Source organism: Vigna angularis, chromosome 3, assembly GCF_016808095.1.
Source record: "Vigna angularis cultivar LongXiaoDou No.4 chromosome 3, ASM1680809v1, whole genome shotgun sequence".
Classification (NCBI taxonomy): Eukaryota; Viridiplantae; Streptophyta; class Magnoliopsida; order Fabales; family Fabaceae; genus Vigna; species Vigna angularis.
In genome coordinates, this window is record NC_068972.1 from 5,179,742 (window position 1) to 5,203,521 (window position 23,780).

Genomic DNA, 23,780 nt, shown 5'->3' on the forward strand with positions numbered 1-23,780 from the left:
TTTAAAGCGACATAATACCATAGATGAAAATCGAAGATCCAAGGGCGAAGAGAAATTAGTGAAATTTTGGAAGGAAGAGAAGGAGTGAAATCCTCGTAAAAAATATGAATAAATACTCTATCTTGACAATTCAACAGTACAACCACTCGACACCAGTTAAAACGTGAAACAGTAGTATCTGTGAATGTCGCTTCGGCCACCACATGGGCACTGTTCAGTGTGAAATTCCCTTACAACACTTTGTTATCTATGTTTGTAGCATTGAGTTTGATTTTGGTGATATCCAGCGTAAGTATTTGCTTTAAATTTTAATCTTTTTGTTGTCAAATAACACTTTCTTAAAATCCAACTTGTTTTCATCACCTTATCTATTTATTTTATATATTAAAAGAGATATTAAAGGTAAAATAAGCCTAAAACAATTATAATATATAAAATATAAAAATAAGATAAATTTGAGAATAAAATAAAGTAAGAACTAGAAAGAGTTGACTAACCACACCAATGTAAAAATCAACATTATGAGAATATAGTCTTAGTTGATTTTCTTTACGAGGATGAATTTAAATTAAGTAAATAGATTTGTGTGGATTTGAAAATAAATTTTGTGTTGTTTTTTTCTAGATTTAAAGAATTTAAAAATAAAAGTAAATGAAGTTAAGAATGAAATTTATAAATGATTTAACTTATTATGATGAAAAGATAAATAATTTAATAAATTAAAATATAAAATTATTACTTTTTCTCTATAATAAAAATTTATATATATATATATATATATATAATAGCAAAACTTCCAAAAAAAACAAAAATGTTTCTACAAAAGTTTGTAAAAGAAATTAAAAAAAACAAAACAAATTCCATCCTTCCTCTTCCATCCCTATATTCATAAACAGTAAATCCTTCAAAGTCAACGTCTATGAAAAAAGAAAACAAATTCCATCTTACCTCTTCCATCTCTATAGGATATGATTACGAGTTTGTAAAGCTAATCTGTCTCGATAAGAGTTTCTAGTTATTTTTATTTAATATTCTTTTTTTCATGTCTTCGAAGACTTGAAAGAAAAAGTCAGCTATATTATGGTAAACCATAATATATGTAATTAAACTTGTTTATTTAATACACTTGTTACAATTCACAAAATTTTACTTTAGCATATTAGTTAGTTGGGTAACCTAATTGGATGGTTGCTTCTATTGCGATGTGGATAGACGCTTCTATTATTCATAAAATTAAAAAAATTATCAAATAATAATTAATTTAGAAAAAATTAAGTATTCATTATACTTAAATAAATTAGATATTAGTTCATAAATTAAAAATTATTTATATTTAGAAATTAATTTAAAATTTAATAATAACAAGTAATTAAAAATTTGATAGTTAATTTTAAAGACAGAAAACCACCATTTTAAATTAATAATACAAATTATTTGATATATTAATATTTTTTAATTTATAAAATAATATTTAACTTAGTCAATACTATGATTAATTATTTTCAGTTTCAATCTCATGTTATTATTTGTAAGCTTGTTGAATGTGAGACTTGATTTTTTTTAGTATGTTTTAAGGGTGGTATAGATCAAAAGTTCTGATAAAATAAAGTAAAAGAGAGGTACATGCCAACCAATTGGCTAAGAAGAAGACAGATAGTTGAAAATCACAAAACACAAGCATTATATATGTGCTTGATTTATTCATTATTCGTAGTGGAAAAAGCTACATGGAGCTCTAATTATTTTTAGATGGCGCGATACGTTAATTCCGCACTCACCATGACTGCATTACAGGTTAGTTACTTGATACTTTTTCAGTAGAGAGTGTCCAAAATGGAAGACAATGGACCCTTTCTTCCCTTACTCCGCTCCTCCTTTTGTTGAGGCTGAGCATCCACAAAGTAGGATAAGCTCTGCTTATTTATCAGCTTCACAACCTTCTCACCAGGCGCAGGGAAAGCAAGATCTAACACCTCTGTAGGTATCTCACTAATCACATTGTCTTTCTCACCTTCAAATTTTCAATCACGAGTTTACCAATTGTAAATAAAACAAGTTCCAAATAAGGAATAAAACAAACAAGAGCGGTATGTTCAAATTCAAGGAGATATTTAATATATATACCTGCAAGGAAGTTCCTCTGGTTGTTCTCAGCATTGATACCGAAAGCAAGGAAATTCATATTGGAGGTAGCGTTGATGGCGACTGGATAAGCTGCTGGGATCACAAATACATCGTCTTCGGACAACTCAGCACTGTACCTATGCACTTCCCAATTTTCCTCTTGCTGCTGCTGTTGCTGTTCTTTTAGGCCAACAAGTTCAATATTTGCTTCTCCTTCATTAACAACTAGTATTACTATGGCCTTTGAATTGTAGTTTGGCATAAGAAGACCTCCCTAAATTTGTTAACAAAAAAATTATCTATATAATTATATAGTTCCGACAGTAATGTTTTCTGACTAAACATATAATATATATAGAACTCGAGAGTTTGGTTATACGGTTTTTCTTCGTATTTACCTCTTTGATATCCACAGAACTAAGGAACACATCCAAGTCCCGAAGCTGGGGGTTTTTCTCGGGGGTGATCTCATGCAACCTTCCAAATCTGTTCGAATAGACGGGTTTTTGGTTTCTCAGGTTGAATGGTTCATTTTGGGAGGAAAGGGCTTTCTTTGAATTAGATTTAGCATGTCTGATTAGTTCCCGAATCTGTTCCCTTTTAAGTTCCACAATCACTCCCTCTTGCTGACTCTCCTGGCCTTGCTGCTGTTGTCCCTCCTCTCCAAAGAGAACCCTGTTTATCTCCTTGATGTCGCTCTATAAAAATCATGCAAATATAGATAATGATATCATTAAAAAAATGTGAAATTTAGACAAACTAGTAGCTAAATGGCAGCGCAAATATGTGGTTGCTTACATCGAAGGAGGCCTCTAGAATATTCTTGCTGAATCCTTGCAGGTAGGATTGTTGGGCTTCTGTGCTAGATAGGAAAAAGTCCTACTGGCCAAACATTTATCATCACACGTGGAGAAAAAATGCAAGTTAGAATAACAAAAATTAGTTCAGAAGGCAGTACTTGAAATCTGTGAGGGTTGTTAACGGGTACGGCGAGTTTGATTATTCTGAGATTCTCGTTGTCGTCAGGGTTAACCAAAAAGAAAGTGGTTCCTGCAGGGATTTTCTGAGCATGGCCTTGCTCAAGAATGTTGGAGTCTCTGCCGTCAGGGTTCACCAAGGTGAGTACCGCTTTCCCTGTAAACAAATTGATTGTCATCATTCGTGCAGGAGAAGCAAGTGACGATATTGAGTCAGTAGCGATTAGTTGATTACTTACCACTAAGGACAACTAGGAGGAAATCGGCATCAGCGTGGTGAGGAAGAAGGAGGGTGTTGGGTTTGGACTGGAACTCTACAACACGGTAGTTTTCAAGATTCTGCATTTGTTTGGAGCGTTGGTCGAACCTCTGGAGGACCCGAATGTGACCCCATTCGTTTCTGTATAGAGTGCGGAACCACCTGTCAGAGTTGAAGTAGAAAGGGTTATTTTTTCCACTTGAAACCGACACTTCTTCTCGGCTCTCATGGTGCTCCCGGTGTACGATGCCGAAGGAGACAGAAAGTGATGCCAGGAAAAGAATTCCCAGCAACAGCAGCAGTGGAACCCTTGCTCTCATCATAGTGTAGTAGTATTAGTGAATATGGGGTGATGGATGAGGAAAACACGGAGCGATTATGGGTATTTATAGTGAGTTATGCAAGAGAGAGGGCTCTTGATAACACGTATAGACATTTGGCCTCGGGATTGCATGCAGATTGACGTGTGTTGAATTGAAAGTAAGTGAGGTGGCGGAAGAGATAGAGGTGGTTTGTGATGTGATGATGAAGATGGATTTTGTGCATTGGCTGTGGAGGCAGAACCAAGCTATGTGTTGGTGTGTGGGTTAAAATGGTGATCGACTTGAAGTGCATGTTGAGCACGTGTTGCTGTGCATGGCATTTTGACATACATGGACGCGGCGATCGTAATCTGCCATCGAATAAGTTGAGTGAGGTAGCGTGATTCGTTTTTTCTGTCTGTTGTCCTTTTTTCTGTGTTCTTTGTCTTTTTCTTGCCCTAGCATCGATGCATGATCCAAGAGACTTCAGAGTCCTATGAGACTGCACAGTAATTGTAATTATGGACTTACATTTTATCAAAACAAAGCACCAAGAAAAATAAAAATCACTAAAATGATAATTATGGCTGCCAAGAAAAATAAGTAATTGTTCAGTACGGTCTATATTATGTTTAAACTAAATAATAAGACGCAATGAAAAATGTTTCACTTACAGCCTTCAATCTGTATGTACTTTTATTCATTTAATAAAATAATAATATTGTTACTTTCTTATGAATTCATTTCAAATTATTTTATATTTTAAAAAATATATCAAGTCATGGATGTTTACCGTAAATCCTCACAGAACGTCAATAACTAGGGCTGTTCAGGACGAGGCCTAGTTTATTTTGAAAACAATATATTTAAATCCATCAATTGTTTGAATTATATAAAAAATAACCTTCGATTTTTTGTAAAGTTTCAATATTTTGAGTCAATTGGATCTTCTGATATAAAAGATAAAGACTTTACTAAATTACATAGTTTCACTAAAAACCCCAAATTGATGAAAATAGGGTGAGAGGACGACGGTTTGATTATCTCGTACCTACTTTTAAAGTAAAATTTTATTTATTTAATACGAATGAGATTAGATAATGGATATACTGATGTTCGTATTCATATTTTTAATACTTCAGATATTAATTAAATAATTCATTATTAAAAACCTATCATATTGTTCAATATTAAATGTTACAAGGTTACATTTTTTTTCAATATTACATATTAAAAAAATATATAATTCATAAATATTAAATTAAAATTTTAATTAACAATAGAATAAATCCAAATGGTTATAAAAAAAAAGAGTTACGAAACTACAAACCCAAAAAATGTTCATATGTAAATTGTGCAAATAACCTTATAAATTAAAAATGTTATAGACTTAAAACAAAAATAATATAAATAGTTTAGTAATTAACCTGATAAATATTCTTTATGCTTAACATAATATTCACTTATTTTAGTTTTTTTAAACATTCTAAAATGATTTTTATAGTTTTTCTTTAACTTTTATAATTATAGGAAAAGAGAGATTAACTATATATTTTATTGATACATCTAACATTTTAATTAAAGTAAAGTTAGTCTAACCAACACGATCAGAAATAGTTTCTGTCGTAGTCAAAATTCATTTAATATTTAATTAATATATTTCTTACTCAGTCAAGACTTGGACTAGAGAGCATCATCTTGCAAAATAAGAGCTAATCCTTGCTTATCAATACTATTAACAGAAAGTATGATGACATTGCTTGCAAATTTCGCTCAACCAGCCTATGTTTTGACTCAGTGAGTCATTTATAGAATGTTCTCTTTTTGACTCATATCATATATGAAAGGTGTAAGACACAAAAAGGGAGGGGGCAAAGGATGAAACATAAAATGGAAGGGTAGAGTACCTAGGGCTGGGTAAAAATAACTTAACTATACTAAACTATAGTTAACTGTACTATTTTATACTAAAAAAAACTAATCTATTTTAACTAAAAACTAATTATACTATTGTCTAGTTCAATTTAGAAAAACTGAACTTATTATATTTCTAGTGCAGTTAACTAAAAACTGAACTATGTTTAGTGAGTTCCTATCACTTCTACTTTCATTTTGTTCTAAAACTGTAAGTTAGATGAATAACTCTATGAAAAACTCAACCTAGTTACGTGTAGTATTAATCTTATCTCACTTTTAAATACTTATTTTTTTATTTATTTTTAAATATTTATTTTTTATTTATTTAAATTCATGTTCACGCAAATCAATCTAATGTCGTTTTTTTGGAGATATGTACATTTCATTCTCAACTAATTTAACTCAACTTAAAATAAATAAATTCTGGCTAAAAAATATTGATTCAGTATAAAAATTAATATTTTTAAATATTTAACATTTTTAATGTTTTTAAATATGATCCTTAGTTATTTTTATTTTAACATTAAAATAAAAAGTATAAATTAATATAATTAAAATAAAAGTTAAATTAAGATAATTTAATTATGTTTTGATGTATAATTTAATTAATCAATGTATTTTTTTCAACTAAGGTAAGATAACTGTAAACTTTGTTTTATACTTTATTTTAAAGTTTTTATATTATTATTTTAAATAAACATTACCTTTTAATAAATTGTATATATTCCTTATTTTGTATCTAAACAAAAATTAACAAAACATATGTACACTACAAAGAATTAGATTTTTACCGGGGGTTATTTTTTCCGTTTCCGGCGGTTTTAACCCCCGGAAAATATGTTACCCGCGGTTAGGAAAACCGTTGGGAAAATCTGCGTCGCTAAGTAATTACCGGCGGTTTTTTGAAAAACCGCCGCAATTAGCGGGGGTTTTGAAAAACCGCCGGTAGTAGTGGGGGTTTTACTAAAACCGCCGGAAATAACCGGGGTTAAGCAAAACCGCCGGTAATTTGTGAGGGTTTATGAAAACCGCCGATATTTTTGAGGGTTTTCCAAAACCGCCGGAAATGTAATAATTTAATTTTTTTATTATTATTCAAATGACTTGATTATCATTAATAAACCAAAATTAAATAATATGAAACCAAAATTAAATCTAAACATTAAATATAAACCAAAATATTATTATATAAATTGTAAACATTAGAAATACAATTAATGTTTCTTAAAAATTAAAATTAACATGTTATGAATAATAATTATAGTTTTGTACTTCTTCAATTGTCTTCATCATTTGATACTTTTTCATTCTCTTCGTCATTTGGTACTTCTTCATTTTTTCCATCATTTGATATGCTTCCTTTTTCAAATACCTAAAATATAAAACAGTAATTAGTTAACATCCCAAATTCACTTTGCAACATCAAGAGCAATTCTTAACCCTAGATACCAGGTTAAAGATGAATATATTTGTAAATGATCCCTAATTAATACCCTACAAAGTAAGAAATTATCTACTCATTAACAATACGAAGTCAATATATTCTGATGAAACAAAAAATAACCAAGGTCCAACCTTCCCACAAAAAACAAAACGTATCTGGAGTGCATATATAGTTAACAAAAGTACAGCATGAGTGTTCACATAACTAACAAAATTCTGATCTCATTGTCGAATGTTCAAATCTTTACTGTCAAAAGCAAAAGCTAAAATTGCATAACATTTTTATGAAGAGTACTGCCGAGAAAAAAATCTTTGACAAACTAAAGAAGTTTTCAAGCTTTTTATTGTAAGAGAGAAATAATACATTGTCAAGGTTTCAAAATGAGGTTCTGAAATAAAACTGAGTGACAACTGCCGAAGAACTCCATTAATTCAAGTGTATATTAATTTGTGTATTTAAACAATGAAAATAGAAACATTATTGAGTGGCATCTTAACTTTTGGACGAAATAGACTGCACTATTTGCAATCATTTGTACTAAGAAAGTCAGATAGATAACAAGCTTCACTCATGTATACTAGTTTTTGTTATCAGAAAGTAAAATTTGAACTTATAAATTCAAATTTTATATGGTTATATATAATGAATAAAAGTAGCATCAGCAAAAGAAGTTTCACAAACTGAGGTATATTACGTGTCAATTGACATGGAAGATGTTGTTCAACCTAAAAGCATCTCTGATTTTACATTCTAACAACTATGCACTCATGTCACTTCTAATCATTTCCTAAATATTGTCAACATTCTAAAAGTATTATCTTAGGAGATAATCATACTAGCCAGCTAGCTCTCAGAAGACAGGAATATCATCAATATTTTAGAAAAATAAAATAAAATGATTGTTAAAGCTTAAGAATGTTCTGAGAGTTGTGCTGAGTGCTGCTGCATTATAGCATTACATCAACATCAACAGCAGTAGTGGATTGTGTATCTTTCAACAAAGAAATACAGTTAAACTAAAGAACAATATAATAGAAAGTTGGCCATAATTATAGTCATGTAATGCATTATGTATAATTACTTTTTGGAGGAAAATGCATGTTGCAATAAAGTCACATACGTCACGTGAACCTTTATCATAAAAAAACCATCCCATCAAAACGGGAAAACATAGGCAAAACAACTAAAAATGGCTTATCCATATATTTAAGACATATTTTAGATATTAAACAACTATTAATAACATATACAATGTTGTATTCGAGTAGTAAAAAGAACCAAAAACCACCTTGGCATCTTGGCATTCACTGAGATAATCAGCAAGCGACTTCACCTTTTCTATTGGTTCATCAAAAGTAGGCTCAATAGGAAGAATGATACCATCACTTTCTATAACATGTTATTGCTCTCAGTTAAGAATTGTTCTAACTGATTCCCTTCCCTTTTCATTTCCAGAAGATCAGCCTCAACCTTTGGGATGCTTTCCACATCACTGGACAATCTGTTGATCTCATCCCTGTATTCAGAAACAACAAATTCTGGCTTCTGCAAATCAACCTTCAACTGCTCAATCTCTGTATAAGACAACATTCTCAATAATCTCTGTTAAAACTTGAAAAAGATAAGTTGATATAAACTCATTAACTACATAAGAAACCAGATGGCCAATAAAAAAACTATTCACTTAAGGGTTCCTAATAAAAAAGAGAAATGTTACATATTTCAATACATTCTTTGTTACTTTCTTTATCAAAAGATTGAATCTGCACTCTATCAGAGACATGCAAACAGAGACTATTTCTTTAAGCATCTAATTAAGAGTTTGATCATGTCTAATGCATAATCTTTACTTGTTAATCTAGTAATCAAGTTAAAGAATATTCTTGGTGTATAAAAATAAGAATATAGTAGTACCAAGTTCAAAAAGGAGAAATGATGGCAACTATATATATATATATATATATATATATATATATATATATATATATATATAGCAGCAAGAATAATTTTTGCTTAAACTACCTCCAGATTTTTGCTTAAAACTAACCTACCTGCAGATTTTTGCTTAAAATTGTTCCTTTTTATAGCTTTGGTGCTTCTTCTAGTTGCTGCTATACACACTTACAATCATTATGAACACTTGCATCTTTGGCTTAATTGAAAGTCCTTTTTTCCACAATCAGAAAGCTCATTCCACAATCAGAAAAGTAGTGAATTTTGTTCATCCTCTTTATAAAGTTTAGGTTGTCATAACTATCTTTTAGTTCAACTCATAGTGCATATAGTAGGTTCTTATTCTTCGACATAGTAGCTAGATTTTCATGTTACTCAAATTTGCATTCACAGAAGTTAATATTACATTTACATATGCATTATAGTTTTAGACTTTAATCTCTGATTCAGCTTTGCATCCTAGAATAGGCTATCATGTATTAATTTTCATTTGCTACTATACTTAGTTTCAACTAGTAATGGAATGGAATATAGTCCAGTTTCAACTACTATATTGTATTTTCAGTTCCATTTTATCATTATAGCCTTAGCTGTACAGTTCATAGCACATTCATTTTTCAAGTTACCTGCTGATGATGTGGCAAAGATTGTATCGTATCCACCACCGGTGATCTATAAGGCTTGGACAAGGCACGAGTCATATGATCAGTTCTCACCTGCAATTTATTTTGAAAACTTTATGCCTTTAGTTAAAAAAAACGAATGATGTAAGACAAAAAAATGAAGCATTCAACAAGGCTTCCCCCAACATGAAACGATTCATGTGCCTCTGAAAACTCTGGCTGTGACATCTGAATATAAACTCTTGCATAGAAGTCAGGGGATGAGAATCGATCAAAGTGTGTGCTTGAAATCATAAAACCATCCTTTCCCCATATATATAGTCACCTAGATAAGAGTAACAAAAGTATGAGCTTTATTAGGATCTATATTTTAGACTACAGACACAGAAAGGAACATCATTCAATTCTCCTGGCAATAGAGCTTTTACTTTCAAAGTTTTCTTCACAGGCAATTGAGCTTTGATATTATTAGAATCAAAGCAATATCTACTATATCTTTGATATATATCAAATCATATGATTCAAATATCTGGCAGCCCAATCTCCACACATTTTGCAAGCTACAATTCAAGAAGAAATAATTAAGAAAGTGTAAATCATACCAGTTATATAATTCATAGATGAAGGAAAGAAATAAGAAATAGTTCTTGCTGCAAATATCAGTACCACTATAAAGCCCAACTCATAAAGTCCAAAGCCTGACAAAGCAACCAGGGGAACTGTAGAGAGAGAGGGCTTAAGAACCTATAAAAGCAAAACAAATTACTCACCAAAATTATTTGTAGAAAAATAACTTGCAGAATGGTAAAAATCCTATGTAGCAGTGTAATTGGAATTAATCATGATCACTAACTGGGAGTTATCAAAAGAAGGAGGGATTAGTACATTTCTAAAAGAATTAGAGCTAGCTGTCCAAACAAGAAAAATAGAAACATCTTTAAACATCTGAAAGTATAAGTATTGCATGGATAATCTCAAAAAGTCCAATGTATGTGACTACAAGATGGAAGGAAAAACAATTCAAGGATCTAGACAGGAACCAACCTCACTACATTGCGCCAAAGTCCACTGAATCCAACAAAAATTTGGAGGGTCGAAGCAACGATAAGTGTGCCCTGCGTCCCACGCATTATCCTCTCAAATCTCTCATATTTATCACTAATAAGATAAACAAGGATCAGTAGATCGAACAACGAACGAGAGAGCCAAAACCGAAGAGCCAAGATCGAACACAGTCTTACCTCGACCTCGACCTAAGATTGGTCAGTGCGGGAGCGCACCAAAGCACCTCGACCTCGCTCAACCCGCAAATGCCTTGATGCCTCGACGCCTCCACCTTGACGCTCAACCAAGCAGGAGAAGATGAACACGAAGCCAAATAGGAGAAGACGAACACGAAACAAGCATGAGAAGATTGTGGTGCGGGGAAGGATTTGGGAGAAATTTTGACGAAGGCGCGGGGGAGGGAGGTTAGGGTTTAGACATTTTTTAGATTAGATGAACGACTGAAGGAGCGGGGGAGGGGATATGAGTTGGGTGGAAAGTTTAAAAAAATAATAAAAAACGCTACCTGCGGTTTAGTCATAAACCGCCGGAAATTATTTGGGGTTTTTAGAACTGCCGGAAAATAACCTCTCCTAAAATTAATTATTTTTGTAGTGGTAGTTCATTGTTATTTAATTTTTTAACATGACAACATAAATTGTTCAATGATTATTTAATCATTATTCATTATATTTATTATTTAATCTCATAATTATTATTTTTATTTTATTAAAAAATAAAAATTGACATGAAATTATTCTTGACCATAAATATTTTGAATATTTTGTATTATATAGTATCATTGTTAAAAATAAAAGCGTTATATATATATATATATATTCAAATTATTTAAAAATTAGTTTTATGATTAAACTAAATTATATATTTAATTTGTCTTTATAGTTTATGATATAAAACAAAATGAAAGATTCTGAGACAAATATAATTTAAAAGGTTAAATGTATTTTATATTTTGTAAGAATAATTTATTATTAAACTAAATATATTTTTTTCTGAGAGTTAGACGTAAGTTTTGAAGAAAGAAAGTTAGGGAAAAAAATAAAAGGAAAACCAAAAACAAATAAAATTTATTAGAATTATATGTTAATTTTAATTATTTGTTTATAGAAAATATTATAAAGTTATTTAATTTTATTTATACAATAAGTTTGAAATAATTCTGAAGTATTTTTCGGAGGTTTAAGAGTAAACGTTTTAAATAAAACAAACTTCCAATAATCTATTCTTAAAATTACATTAATTTCTGATAAATGATTTTTTTTAAATATGAATTTTTTTAATAGATAACATATAAAAATAGAAATAATATTTTATATGATTGGTATGAAGTCTAAGAATATATAACTTATCTTAAAGACAAAAACAAAAGAACAATGTTTAAAACTCAAAATAAAATATTTTCCGTAAAAGTGACAGAAGAGTAAGGAATTTTATAAAACTGACTTGATGATCTTGAAAGGATTTGGTTATTAGTTAATTGGTATAACTGCAGTTTTTTATAACTGAACTGTTAACAATACAGTTTATATATAGTATATGTAGTTCAATTATTTTTAGTTTATTAGAAATATAGTTAACTATAATTTATTATAGTTTAGTATAGTTTAGATACTTATGCCCAGCCCTAAGGGTACCTATCCATTGGAGACACCATTAGTGGCTTCCACCTCCATTTCCTTTCATCCTTTTGTATAAATTCCATGCTATTTATTTCTTTTGTTGGAGTTAGGAGTAGTTACTAAATCTCTTGTATATTTTAATTATATTTATATGCAATGCTATATTATTATTTTTATTGATGTTTATTCTTTGTGTTTATGTATATTGTGGCTTGATCAACTATAAAATAGTTGAAGTTGTAACTCTTATGAGTTATTGATCATTTGTCTCGGCACAAAGAATAACTTATTGATCATCTTTAAATCCTTGATTTTAATAAGAGTTTATTTTATTAAGTTGGCAAGAAATTGTAATTCAGTAGAATATATTTAAGGTTTATTTTAAGGAATTGCAGTACAACATTTTATAATAAGGATAAATGACAATGAAAAAAAGAAAAATCTATATTCTTGAATTTAGTGAAACAAAAGGCGATGAAGTCTAATCCCAACAATATCCATATCATATATTTTCAATCCAACTAGCTTTCTCATTTCAAAAATACTAAAAATATTATAGTGTTAAATTCTAAGTTCTTTTTAAGTTTTTATTTATTTATTTAATCTCGTTTCATGTTGTATCTTTTATTTTATGTCTAGCAATAAAGTTAGTATAGTTCTTAGTATTATACTAAGAATTTTTGGATTTGATACTCTTGCTTTTAAAATTAATGATAACAATGGTGTGCTTGTCAGAGAGTCAACATAATTTGTTCTCATATCAAATTTTAAAAATTTAATATTATCTAAGTTCATACTCATACAAAGTGAATTATTTTTGGTCAAAATCAACACATTTAAATAATACCAGTAATTACAAGTGTATTTATTATCATCACTACTTAAATATAACCTTGTAAAAGAATCTTTAAACCGTAAAGTTCATGTATTTATTTTTCACTAAACTAAACTAATAAATTACAGCAAAAAAAATTATGTCATAAACTTTTTTGTATAATAATGGAATTAAAATTCATATTTAACTTTAACACTTTGTTCACTTGAATAGATTTGGGAACTGTAATTGAATGAATTTGAGAGGATTTAAAGATATATTTTTTATTGTTTATTTGAGTGGATTTTGGAGGTAAGTGAGAGTGGATTTAGAACTAAATTTTTTTAATTGTCACATCAATCAAATCCCACACTAATTCTTACAAACTTTACTTCCAAATCCGCTTTCACTTACCTCCAAAATCCACTCAAATAAATAATAAAAAAATTTACCTTTAAATCCTTTCAAATCCATTGAATCACTCTCCTCCAAATTCATTTAAGTGAACAAAGCCTAAGTGATTTCATAGTCCAATTTTGGTAAACAAATAAAATAAATTACGTGTCAAATATCTCATAAATTTTAGTGTTCTTAATTAAGTTTAAAAAAGAAATTGTTTGTGGGTTTAAATGTTTTGTTTTTCTTTAAATTGTTATCAGCATAATGATATGAACATTATTTTTGTTTTCACGTCTCAACTTATTGAACATCCTATAGTTTCTCTCATTATAAGATCTTCCAACTTGTATATCAAATCATTTCTTCTCTTTTAAAAAGTAGATCAACAAGATGAAAAATATTGAAAATAATATATGTAAGTGGATCAACTAATTAAAGACAAAAAGAAAACTAAAAATAACAATAATTTAATTTCTTTGTGAGCAAAATCAACCCTCAAGGTACTTAAAATCATTTAGTTCAAACTTTCTTCTTTCTCTTCTATCCTTATTCTTTTTCATAACATAATCTCACATATATCGCCTTCAGATTCAATATCATATTTTTTTCTTCAATCCTTACTTTTTTGGTAACACATTGTCTTCTTCAATCCTTACTTTTTTGGTAACACATTGTCTTCTTCAATCCTTACTTTTTCGGTAACACATTGTCTCCTTTAGATTCAATATCATATATTCAAAATCTTTGTTTGTTTACTTTAATTTACATTGTTGAAAGTCTCACATCGACTAGAGATATGATCAATTTATAATATATAAGTGGGTGCAAATCTCACCAAGCTCATTTTGTGGAGTTGAGCTATGATTAGAGTCTATCCTAACGAGAGATGATGTCTATACCTCAACAACATGCAAGAAAAAAGATCACATTATCTCCATATAAAAAATATAAGAACTCACTTAATTACTAATTATTATTCTTTTATTTATACATGATCACCTTCTAAACATCAATTTAACATAAATAACCACATTAACCTTCACAAATTTTAAAAACATAACTACATTAACCTTGACAAATTTTAAAATCAATTAAATCAAAATTAAATAGAAGAACCAAATGAATCAAAGACTTAAATAACTTAAAATCAATTAAATCAAAATTAAATAGAAGAACCAAATGAATCAAAGACGTGAATAACTTAATAAGTATTGAATTAAAAATACCGAACTGTATAAAAGTTAAAACATAATTAAATCAAATAAATATTATTTAAGTATCAGCATCAGAAAATTATCCAAGATAATAAAATTATCTAGCTTAAACCAACATAAAGTAACTTTCCAACTTAAATTTTGGTTTAATACTTTATAACTTCTTTTAATATTTATTCCTTTGAATTAATCATTTTAGTTTTCGATATTTATTTTGAAAGTGATTATAAGAATTTTTTAAATGATATATGAGAATATTAATTATCAAAGGAAAAATAGAGACATCTATTGTTTTTTATTTACATTCATTTGAGAACTACTTATCATAATAAAATATCATATTAAAATAAGAATAAATATAAATAAAATATTACAATAAAATAATAATTTAGAGTTGTTAATTAAGTGTGTAGAGAGAAAAAAAATGAAAGTCTCAAATCATCATAATGGTGTTACCATAACACTTATTAAAGGCACACTAATATGTTTATCTTTATTTAAACATCGACTTTTCAAACGTTAACAGTCATAGGCATCTTTATCTTCCTTCCATGCTACTCAGGATGATTGCATGTTTTTGTTACCATAATAATAACTTCTTCTCTGTTACCGTTTCTCTTTATCAAACCGAATAACTCTATGTAAGTCACAACTTTTCACACAGTGAAGAAATAATTAATTGACCATTAAAAAACTTTTATTTCATGTTCACTATTATTATTTTTTTTTGGTCCGAAGTGCTTCTCCGACATGTTTTAGTAAATTGTTTATAATATATAAAAACAGAATAATAGATACCATAAAAAACTAAAAGCCAACTAAATATCATTAATTAAAGAATACAAATAACTTCTTTTACACATATAAAAGATTTAATAAAATGTATCTTTGTAACGTTCCAATTTTTGATACTCCATCCAAGTACTAATTACATGAGAATGCCTAAGTTAAAATTATTTAAGGTTGCAGGGCACTAGGAAATAATAGGTTTCATTTACATTTAGGTGTGTCTGTGTGTGTGCTATTTGGAAACAGGGTAATTTTGTGGTAATCTCAAACACCACTGGAATAAAATCTTTAAATCTTAAAATAGCACAGATAAATTTTAGAGATCCAATCAATCCTTAAATAGAAATCAATTTAGAGACCTAAGAGGCCTAAAACAATTGATTGTGACTAATTTTTAAAAAAATATATATGCTTTTAGTGATTTGCTACCTCCCACCCAATCATAACAAATTAACTAAGCACAAAGCAGATAATTGAAGAACTCAAAACGCAAGCATCTTATATATGCTCGATTTGTTTATTTCATAGAAGAAGTCGGGTGGAGCTCAGTTATTTGTTACATGGTCCGATACATATTTCCACATTTCCACGCTCTTTGTAAGCTCTTACACCTTACATACATTTAGTTCATAGTTGTTCAGTACACGAAGTGAACCTTTCTTCCCTTAGGACCCTCCTCCCTTTGCTGTTCCTCAGGCTGTGCATCAACAAAGTGGGACCCAGTCTGCTTTTCTATCAACTTCTCAACCTTCTCACCTGGCGCAGGGAAAGCAAGATCCAACACCTCTGTAGGTATCTCACTAATCACATTGTCTTTCTCACCTTCAAATTTTCAATCACGAGTTACCAATCAATTGTAAATAAAACAAGTTCCAAATAAGGATTTAAAACAAACAAGAGCGGTATGTTCAAATTCAAGAAGATATTTAATATATATACCTGCAAGGAAGTTCCTCTGGTTGTTCTCAGCATTGATACCGAAAGCAAAGAAATTTAGATTGGAGGTTGCGTTGATGGCAACTGGATAAGCTGCTGGGATTACAAATACATCGTGTTTTGACACCTTAGCTCTGTACCTCTGCACTTCCAACATTTCCTCTTGCTGCTCTTGCTGCTGCTGTTCTTGTTCTCTTAGACCAACCAGTTCAATGTTTGCTTTTCCCTCATTGATCACCAGTATCACCATGGCCTTAGAATTGTAGTGTGGCAGAAGAAGGCTTCCCTGAAGTTTTTCAAAAACAACCATTATTTAATTATGATCTCAGTACTAAGATCTTATAATTATGACGTTATAGTGAATAATAGAATTCAATTGCTGAGATTGTCCACACGGTTTTTCCTTGTATTTATTACCTCTTTCATATCTACAGAACTGAGGAACACGTCCAAGTCCTTAAGTTGCGGGTTTTTCTCCGGTGTGATCTCGTACAACTTTCCAAATTTGTTGGAGTAGATGGGTTTTTGGTTTCTCAGGTTGAATGGTTCATCTTCGGAGGAAAGAGATTTCTTTGAACTAGATTTGGCATGTTTGGTCAGTTCCTGAATCTGTTCCCTTTTAAGTTCCACAAACACTCCCTCTTGCTGACTCTCCTCGCCTTGCTGCTGTTGTCCCTCCTCTCCAAAGAGAACCCTGTTTATCTCCTTGATGTCGCTCTATAAAAATCATGCAAATATAGATAATGATATCATTAAAAAAATGTGAAATTTAGACCAACTAGTAGCTAAATGGCAGCGCAAATATGTGGTTGCTTACATCGAAGGAGGCCTCTAGAATATTCTTGCTGAATCCTTGCAGGTAGGATTGTTGGGCTTCTGTGCTAGATAGGAAAAAGTCCTACAGGCCAAACATTTATCATCACATGTGGAGAAAAAAAATGCAAGTTAGAATAAAAAAAATTAGTCAGAAGGCAGTACTTGAAATCTGTGAGGGTTGTTAACGGGTACGGCGAGTTTGATTATTCTGAGATTCTCGTTGTCGTCAGGGTTAACCAAAAAGAAAATGGTTCCCGCAGGGATTTTCTGGGCATGGCCTTGCTCAAGAATGTAGGAGTCTCTGCCGTCAGGGTTTACCAAGGTGAGTACGGCTGTCCCTGTAATTAACAAATTGATTAGCATCACTGGTGCAGGAGAAGGAAAGTGTGATGATGTTAAGTCAGTAGCGATTAGTTGATTACTTACCATTAAGGACAACTAGGAGGAAATCGGCATCAGCATGGTGAGGAAGAAGGAGGGTGTTGGGTTTGGACTTGAACTCTACAACACGGTAGTTTTCAAGATTCTGCATTTGTTTGGAGCGTTGGTCGAACCTCTGGAGGACCCGAATGCGACCAAGTTCGTTTCTGTATAGAGTGCGGAACCACCTGTCAGAGTTGAAGTAGAAAGGGTTATTTTTTCCACTTAAAACCGACACTTCTTCTCGGCTCTCATGGTGCTCCCGGTGTACGATGCCGAAGGAAACAGAAAGTGATGCCAGGAAAAGAATTCCCAGCAACAGCAGCAGTGGAACCCTTGCTCTCATCATATTGAATATGAGTTGGGTTGGGGTATTAGAGTAGAGTACTCGATGGAATATTGTAGTAGTACTCTTGATGGGTGGTGAATGAAGTGAGGGATGTTAGGGGTATTTATAGGTATTATGTAAGAGAGAAGGTCCTTGGAACATGCATGGAGATTTGGCCATGGGATGACACGCATACATGCAGAGATTGACATGTGTTGAAGTGAAAAATTGAGGTGGCGGAAGAGAATGAATACGTATACATGTGGTTGTGGTAATGATAGAGGTAGGCTCAGTAGTATTGGCTTGTGCGGACTAAGAAACAATAACTGTATTAGGTGTTTGAGTCAAGAAGGTGAGAGGCTTGAAGTGCATGTTGAGTACGTGTCGGTGTGCATGGCATTTTGTCATATATACATGGATGACGCATCTTGATCAGCCAGCAAGGGTGTGATTGAACCGGGGTGCGGTTGCATTTGTCTCTATTTTGAAAGGATACTGTGTTTCTTTTTTCTTTTTTTTTCTTTTTCATCGGATCAAATCGTCGAGAGACAAGACTAATTTATAATATAGGTAAATGAAGTGTAAACTTCACTTTATATATCAATTTTGTGAGATTGAGTTAAATTTAAACCTACTTTTTAATATAGTATTAGAGTCGGTTTTCATCCGTTGTTGAGCCGCTATCTGACTATTTTATTAATTTCCACTCTCACGCACCATATGTTTATACCTTAACGTAAAAAAGGTGTGTATCAACTAGTGATAAAGTCAATTTATAATATATAAATATAATATATTACAAGCTGGTTTTGTGAGGTTGAATTAGATTTAAAAACCACCTTCTAATAACATCAATCTCATTTCATTGTATTTTTCTTGGCATGCAACAATGGATGAATTTACTGGATTGTGTTATACGTGACTCGTAACTCATTCCGTGAACATCATTCATAGACGAACGCGAGGACAAGGTAAGCAGTTGATATACTTGCCAAAGTAAAAGGACAAGTGAGGTGGCGGAAGAGATAGGGGTGGTTTGTGATGATGATGAAGGTGGATTGCATGTATTGGCTGTGGACGAAGAACCATGCAATGTGTTGTGTGAGTTAAGACGATAAGCAATTTGAAGTGCATGTTAAGCACGTGTTGTTGTGCATGACATTTTTACGTACATGGACGCGGCGATCATGTTCACCCAGTGAATAAGTGGAGGACAATTATCACTTTTTCTTATAACATATCATTTTTTATTAGATTTTAAATCATAAATAAATGATGAATAGTAAAAGAATGACGTGTGTTATATAGAAAGATACTGTAAAAAAATTTGTTATTAAAATAATATTTTAAAGGTTTAATGTTTCGGTAGGTCTTTATTTTCGTCAATAATCTCAAATAGGTCATCTTTTCTTTTGTGTCTCAATTGAGTCGTTATTTTGTGAAAATTGTATCAATTAGACCTTTATCGTTAAATTAGACCTAACAACGTTAATGTATACTTGACGTGACACATTGGGCTGTCTTTTTAAGTGACGTGGTTGAATGATGTGGATTTAGGTTATTTTAAAATTATTTAAAAGTTTAAATTATTTTAAAATTATTTTATTTTCTCTCTGTGTGCATCCATCTTCAGTTAATGAAAGTTTAAATTATTTGACTTTTTATTTTCTTTTGAACTAAGTTCTTAATAAAAACTTTATTTGATTAGTGCTTAAGTAATTTTCGATTTCAACTTTACCTCAAAAACAACGGTAAACAGGACTTGCAATTAGGGTTTACAAACAAAATAGATTGAAACTAGATTGAAATTGGTGTCTGCAACTAAACCAGATAAGCCTCCGACAACATTTTCTTCTCATGTTTCTTTGCAATGAGGCTTCTTCTTCCTCATCAAGCACGCGTGCCCCCTTTCTCCTTCTCCCAATAAGCGAGCCATACCCTTCACCTTAAGCACTACCAGTTGAATCGCCTCTGGCAACCGTACTAGCTTCCATCGACTGCGTCCATTATTGCGTCGAGCCCGTTGCCGACAACACCATTCAATTTTTCTTCTACTAAGCCCTAAATCGATATCCATGCGTAGCCTCCACCGAAGACAACATTGCGTCGCTTGGGGCTTCAACCGCGACCACACTAGTCCTCCTCCATGTCACCGCCATTTTTCTCCTCTACAACAGCACCGTTATTTCGGCAGCGATTGGAGGTGGCCACTGGCCATTGGCACTCTTATGTTTGCCTTCTGAGTGATTTTACTCTCTGATCTTATTAACATGTTTTTTGTTGTTCTTTTTTTCATAATAGGTTGATTTTTGTCGAGAAAAAATTGATTTTTTCAAATGGGCACAGATGAAAGCAACATCATGGCACCAGGTTTATCTCCTATGCAAGAAAGTGGGAGCGTGGTTCGAGGTTCAGAGCAAGTGAAGGAGGTTGGAGAAGATATTGGGGGTTTGAGAAGTGAGGAGGGGTGCGGTGGGGTTGCTGTGAATGGGGATGGGTTTTCTAGCATTGAAAAGCAATGTTTGGGTGATGAAGGGGTTGTTAACGGTGAGGAAGGAAAATATGATCAATCATAGTAAAACCATTATTATTGGGTTAGAATTAATGAATGGGAAGAGAAGAAGATTAGAACTATAGGGGAGTATCTGTTCGTATTTGTGAAAAATCATGATGAAAAAGACAACGATGATTGATGCCCATGGAGAATAATAAAGGAGAAATGGAAAATGGAATATGAAGTTGTGATGATCAAGATGAAGATTGGTTGTGTCTAATGTTGGAGGGGAGTTGGAACGGTGATGGTGAAGAGGAATGTTTGGAAAGAAAAAATGGAGATCGAAATCTAATAGAATCTTTGATGTTTTACCATATTTTTTGTTGTAATTCTTTTTAGAGATGAAATAATTAGGCTTAATAGCCTTTTTTTGTCCCCAGATTTGCTTATTGTTCTCGAAAAGGTGCCTGGTTTAAAAAAAGAGTCAAGTTGGTCCTACGTTGGTAAATTTTGCGTCAACTTTGTCCCTTCCGTTAAATAGAAACAAACGGAGTTAACGATTGATGATCTAGCAGAAGACATGTCATTTTGTAGATATATTTATGTTGATGTGTTAACAATGGGTGTAGAGATGGAATTTAGGAGTGTTTTGATGACGCCGCTATTGCAACCCTAATTCCATCAACCTCTGTGCTGCCACCGTCACCGGAACTATCGTTCTTCGTGCAACCATCCAAGGCCACCATCAACTCCTCATTCATCCTCAACCACGCTCAAGAACACAACCAGTACCATCCAACAACCATAGTGAATCGCCTCACCTCAACTGAAGGTAGTACATATGGGATTGAGAAAAAGAGAGCAACAAAATAAGGAAAAAAGGCATAAATAAAGTTAGCCAGTTATTATAGTTCCAGCACCTTCACAAGTTAGCCAGTTATCATATTTTCTTTTTTCAATTTCTGGTGAATGAGAGAGAAGAGAGATAAATATAAGGGAAAGAGGATTTCGATTTCTCGTGAATGAGAGAGAAGAGAGCAGTGAATGAGAGAGAAGAGAGAGAAACATATGAAGGCAGAGAAAAAAATAAAAAGTCAAATAATTTAATTTTAAAATAACCCAATCCACATCATTCAGTTACGTTAGTTAAAAAAATAGTTCAATGTGCCACGTCAAGTCTACATTAACGCTATTAAGTCCAATTTAACAATAAGGGTCTCATTGATGCAATTTTCACAAAATAAGGACTTAATTGAGACGCCGAAAAAAAAAGTGACCTATTTGAGATTATGTATAAAAATAAGGACTTACCGAAACATTAAACCTTTTTTAAAAGTTGAGAGGGTATTGTGATTGTGTTTTGTTTCTTTGTTTTTGCTTTTCTTTGTACAGATTCAAGAGACTACACAGTGGTATGGCAGCGCAGAGTAAATGTAGGACCACGATATTTTAACAATTTTTTTTAATAATTTTTTTGATAATATCACTATTTTATTAGTCTCTATATTTGAAATGGACAAATTATGAGTTACCACATAAGCGGTTGTAAAAAAATTGTTACAAACATAAAAAAACTTAAAGGAAAAAAAAGATATGAAAATAAAATAATGACAAACATAAAATTAATCTAACTTAAATTTGATAGTTTGGAGAAGTTTCCCTTGACCTCCAAGAGTTCATTCTGCACCTCCATAATACCAAAAATACCGGCGTTCGAATTACGATTAAGAAATTTACTTAATCAACTTTCAAACGCCGATCAAGATTTTTCTTTTACTTTTCTTTTTGTTTTTATTTATTAATAACAATAATAATTAAAAATATATTAAAAGTATTAAAAGTTTAATATTTAAATTGAAAAACTAAATTTAAATATTATATATTTAAATTTCATAATTAAAAATTATTCTTTTAATATAATAAATATTTAATTAATTAAAAAAAACTTTAAAAATAATATGTTCACCGTAGCTGGAAATTCCGTTAACATATTGAATTTCATATTAAATGTTAACCGTATTTCTAATTACGGTTTTTTAATTTTTTTTGTAATATTTTTTTATAATTTTTGGTAAATGAATAATATTTTAATTTAAAAAATTAAATTTTATTTTATAAATTTTTAATATGCATTATTATTTATTATGATTATTAAATAAAAAATTTTAAAAAAATCCTGAAAGTTAGTTAAAGTTTTTATGATTTTTTTATACAATAATAATATTAATAATAGTATTACAATAAATAAAATATAGACAATATTAATAATAATACAATAAATAAAATATATAAAAAAATCACAAAAACTTTAATTAACTTTCAAGATTTGTTTTTTAAATTTTTTAGCTTATTTTTTATTTAATAAGCATAATAAATAATAATACATATTAAAAAGTTATAAAATAAAATTTAATATTTTAATTAAAATATTATTTATCAAAATTTATAAAAAACTATTACAGAATTTTTAAAAAATTAAAAAACTGTAATTGGAAATACGGTTAATATTTTTGAAATTAAATATGTTAACCGTATTTTTAAATACGGTTAATATATTTTTTTAAGTTTTTTTGTTTTCAAATTAATTAAATATTTATTATATTAAAAAAAATTAATTATGAAATTTAAATAAATATTTTATAAATTTAGTTTTTCAATTTAAAATATTAAACTTATAATATTTTTAATATGTTTTTTATTATTAATAATAAATAAAATAAAAAAGAACTTTTATCGGTGTTTGCTGTTAAGTAAATTTCTTAACCGTAATTCAAATGTGGATTAATTAAATTTCTTAACTGTAATTCGAATATCAGTTAAGTAAAACAAGGATACTCTTAATATTTTAGAGGTGCAGATGAAAAACTTCATATTCATGGATAGAGACATATTTATTCGAGATCAAAACTTATAGTTATCAACTTATTTCTTAAATGATATCAAAACTATTTAAAATTTCTCTTTTTTAATTCTTTTGAGATTATTATGACATCTGACTTTAATTAGATTACCTGTAAATATAATCTTGTCTTGGAGATATTCATTATTCTACTACGTGAAGAAATATGTTCAAATATGTCATTAATTATAGAATTATGGATACTATAATCTATAATTGTCATATTATAATATATACCTGATGTGACAAACTAGATTTGTGAGATTGAAATAAACATTAACTCCTTAACATGTGTTTAATACAAGACTATTAGTTCTATAGTAATTATATTTAATTTAAACTATTTACAAAATAAATAAAAAAATTAAACATACTATAGAATAATAAA

At 30.4% G+C, this 23,780-nt stretch overlaps 2 protein-coding genes across 2 annotated transcripts; both read right to left on the minus strand.

Moving 5' to 3' along the window:
* Positions 1-1,657: 1,657 nt before the first annotated feature.
* Positions 1,658-3,727, minus strand: LOC108324855 (beta-conglycinin beta subunit 1). Its single transcript, XM_017557783.2, has 6 exons — positions 3,341-3,727; positions 3,083-3,258; positions 2,923-3,003; positions 2,523-2,822; positions 2,125-2,398; positions 1,658-2,011 (listed from the first exon to the last, which is right to left on the minus strand). Exons 1-6 carry the CDS (start codon positions 3,681-3,683, stop codon positions 1,815-1,817), a joined length of 1,371 nt encoding a protein of 456 aa, XP_017413272.1. The 5' UTR covers positions 3,684-3,727; the 3' UTR covers positions 1,658-1,814.
* A 12,245-nt stretch (positions 3,728-15,972) lies between these two features.
* Positions 15,973-18,104, minus strand: LOC108324856 (beta-conglycinin beta subunit 1). The gene is made up of 6 exons (XM_017557784.2): positions 17,678-18,104; positions 17,414-17,589; positions 17,253-17,333; positions 16,853-17,152; positions 16,439-16,721; positions 15,973-16,321 (listed from the first exon to the last, which is right to left on the minus strand). The coding sequence occupies exons 1-6, from the start codon at positions 18,018-18,020 to the stop codon at positions 16,137-16,139; spliced, it is 1,368 nt and encodes a 455-aa protein (XP_017413273.1). The 5' UTR covers positions 18,021-18,104; the 3' UTR covers positions 15,973-16,136.
* Between the last annotated feature and the right edge of the window lie 5,676 nt (positions 18,105-23,780).

Excerpts from the sequence above, each read along its gene's own strand:
- LOC108324855 (XM_017557783.2), bottom strand. The coding sequence starts at position 3,683 with ATGATGAGAGCAAGGGTTCCACTGCTGCTGTTGCTGGGAATTCTTTTC. Across the intron at positions 2,823-2,922 it reads TTCTAGAGGCCTCCTTCGAT|AGCGACATCAAGGAGATAAA; the intron begins GTAAGCAACCAC and ends TGATTTTTATAG. Across the intron at positions 2,399-2,522 it reads GTTCTGTGGATATCAAAGAG|GGAGGTCTTCTTATGCCAAA; the intron begins GTAAATACGAAG and ends TAACAAATTTAG.
- LOC108324856 (XM_017557784.2), bottom strand. The coding sequence starts at position 18,020 with ATGATGAGAGCAAGGGTTCCACTGCTGCTGTTGCTGGGAATTCTTTTC. Across the intron at positions 16,722-16,852 it reads GTTCTGTAGATATGAAAGAG|GGAAGCCTTCTTCTGCCACA; the intron begins GTAATAAATACA and ends GAAAAACTTCAG. Across the intron at positions 16,322-16,438 it reads CCAGAGGAACTTCCTTGCAG|GTGAGAAAGACAATGTGATT; the intron begins GTATATATATTA and ends GAAAATTTGAAG.